The 2,740-nt window shown below is 46.9% G+C and overlaps 1 protein-coding gene across 1 annotated transcript; it reads right to left on the bottom strand.

The window, feature by feature from the left end:
• Positions 1-1,043: 1,043 nt before the first annotated feature.
• T265_04973 (hypothetical protein) lies at positions 1,044-2,060 on the bottom strand (the record flags this gene model as incomplete). Its single annotated transcript, XM_009169850.1, has 3 exons — positions 1,044-1,478; positions 1,514-1,929; positions 1,964-2,060. 3 exons carry the CDS (start codon positions 2,058-2,060, stop codon positions 1,044-1,046), a joined length of 948 nt encoding a protein of 315 aa, XP_009168114.1.
• Between the last annotated feature and the right edge of the window lie 680 nt (positions 2,061-2,740).

Raw genomic sequence — 2,740 nt, forward strand, 5'->3', positions numbered from 1 at the left:
ACCAGCCACGCTTCTGAGGCATCGGTGGTCGAAAACCTGAAGACGCCTCACATCATCTACCCGAAGAGGCCATGTCTCGCACCCATACAATAACACAGCCCTTACTGTAGCCTGGTACACACGACCCTCATGATCCAGTGAGATGCCTTTTTGACGCCACAGTTGGCGCAAATTAGCAAACGTGATTCGAGCCTTGGAGATTCTTGCACTGACTTCATCAGACACACTTCCGTCAGAGCTAATACAACTACCGAGTTACGTTAAGTTTTCCACAATCTCCAGTAGTTTTCCTTGAATTGTAATGGAAGCGTTAGCAGACGGCACGTTCTGAAGCATGGCTTTGCACTTTAAAGGTGCGAAGCGCATGCCAATGAAACATAGGGCCGATGAGTGGTTTGCTATCTAGCCGACACCCTGGTTGCTGAAGCCCGAATTTAACTGGTACATCGGATCGGTGGAGCTGAGGCGCCGCTGAACAGCTTCTGGGGGTTAGGAAACAAACATAAGCTCAACTTCTTGAACAAGTGTAGGATCCTTACTGAAACCGCAACGGCAGGATATCGATTGATGCAGGCGATTCAGTCAGTAGCATGTCCTAATCAATCCTGGAGACCGTGTGCGTCGCGGCTCTACGGAAAATGTTGGATTGATTTTGGACGAGTTGAAAACGCCGAGTGGACCTCTAAGATAATATGCACCAGACATTTTATTTCCAGGTTTGATATTCTAGGCACGACAGTCGCTCACTCATTTCCAGCATCAGCAGCAGCTATCTGAGACACCGTACTCGGTCAACATCTCAGAGCACCAACGATAAAAATGAGCATTCCAAGCGACCATTGAGTGTGCTAGCCAAAAAATTCTACAGATGCCAACTGCTGAAAGCAAGCATGATTGGAATCAACCAATGCCTACACCAGCGAAGGATTGCGCCTGGAATGAAGCTGAAACTTACATTTTCAGCCCAACCAACCGAATAAAAATTATTCTCGCTGCTGAGACTCACAGCAACTGCAAGTCCATTCAAGTTTTATTCAAAAAAATTAGTACCCAGCATGTGTCAACTGCCATACGCGAATGACATTGTCTGTGTACCCGGCAAACAGGGTTTGTCCGTCCGCCGACCACGCAAGACATGTGCAATCAGGATTTAGTGGTTTACCGCTGGATGTTGGTGACACAAGTTCAGGCTTTAGCTCCTCGGACAGAACCTTGTTTTCCAAATCCCATATCTTGATGCTGGGTCCTACTGCAGCACAGAGCCAGTAGCGATTCGGCGAGAAGCACAGCGAATTAATCACACCACCAGCGTTCAACGTGTACAGATATTTGTTAGCATTCAAATCCCACAACATCGCTTGTCCGTCCTTCCCACCACTTCCACATAGGGAGCCGTCAGGTGATACGGTGACTGTGTTCAGGTAACCCGTGTGACCTGTGTGAGTTGTCCGCAGACTGCAGTTGGTCAAACTCCAGACCTTAAAACATGCGTAAGAATCAAAAGCGTGCTCACCTTTACGCGTTTATCCCAGCCACACGTGACAACGATGGGGTTATCTGTGTTCGGTGAGAAACGCACACAGGACACCCAATCAGTGTGACCACCGTCTTCAAAAGTATATTTACAATGGCCCAGTGTATTCCAAAGTTTAGCGGTTTTGTCGCGTGAACCACTGACGATCTGTCGGTTATCAGCGCTGAATGCCACACTCAGAACATCCCCTGTATGACTGGAAAACCTCCGAGTAGTCTGTCCAGTATGTAAGTCCCAAAGTCGGAGCGTAGAGTCCCATGAACCAGAGAGAGCGAACTGGCCATCGGACGACATCACAATATCACTAACGAAGTGATTGTGGCCATGAAGAGCTCGTTGGGCTATTCCGAATTCCCCATCTTGTCGGCGGAGGTCCCAAACAATCAAGGTTTTGTCTATCGAAAGAATATGCAAACAGTAAAGACCCACCTCTTGAAGAGGACAGAAGAAGGTCGGGCTGTGATGGAGTGGTTGCAATTTGAGTGACCCAACCGCGATGACCCGTCAGGGTACCGCGCAAGCTCATCTGCTCCGTCATCCTGAATAAGCGCAGACGTGAGGGTCCACAGCAAAGCCCGCCAAAACTGATCGCGCACTCTCAAACAAAAACCAGGTTTGCATTCATTTGGTCACGAGATATGAATACATGAGGGACATCTTCATATGAATAAACTGATAAAATACGCGTCCGGAATATCCCTGTTCGCTGAGAAAACTAAAATTGAAAAGCCGCGCGCGAAACAAAATCTATATGGTTTTTTGCCACTGAAATGTTTTGTGACGATCCAGTGGAGATCGAAAAATACTGCACCAATATTAGATTATCCTATAAACTTTAGAAAGTAATGAAAGCTTTGTGAGGTTCTGATACGTCGGACAAAATGCTTGAATGCCGATATTGTTTGTGTTGGGCGCGATACGATTATTTTGCTGGATTAAGGACAAGGGATCGTCTAGGGTGTAAGCTGTCTTTAAACTGCCACTTAAATACATTCAGTTTCACGGAGGAACATTGATCAATAAGCACTAATCTTCTGACTGGCCTATTACGGTACGTACTTCCGTTCTCGAAACGCCTTTGTCCGTAACATCATAACTCCTCGATTCAGGTTCAAGGGTAAGGGTCTGACAGCAAGATTTTCATGGAGGCTCCTGGTATAGCTAAAAAGCAATAGCAGTTTCAAGTCTGGCACTTTTAGAAGGACC

The sequence above is a fragment of the Opisthorchis viverrini genome (genome assembly GCF_000715545.1).
Source record: "Opisthorchis viverrini unplaced genomic scaffold opera_v5_89, whole genome shotgun sequence".
NCBI lineage: Eukaryota > Metazoa > Platyhelminthes > Trematoda > Opisthorchiida > Opisthorchiidae > Opisthorchis > Opisthorchis viverrini.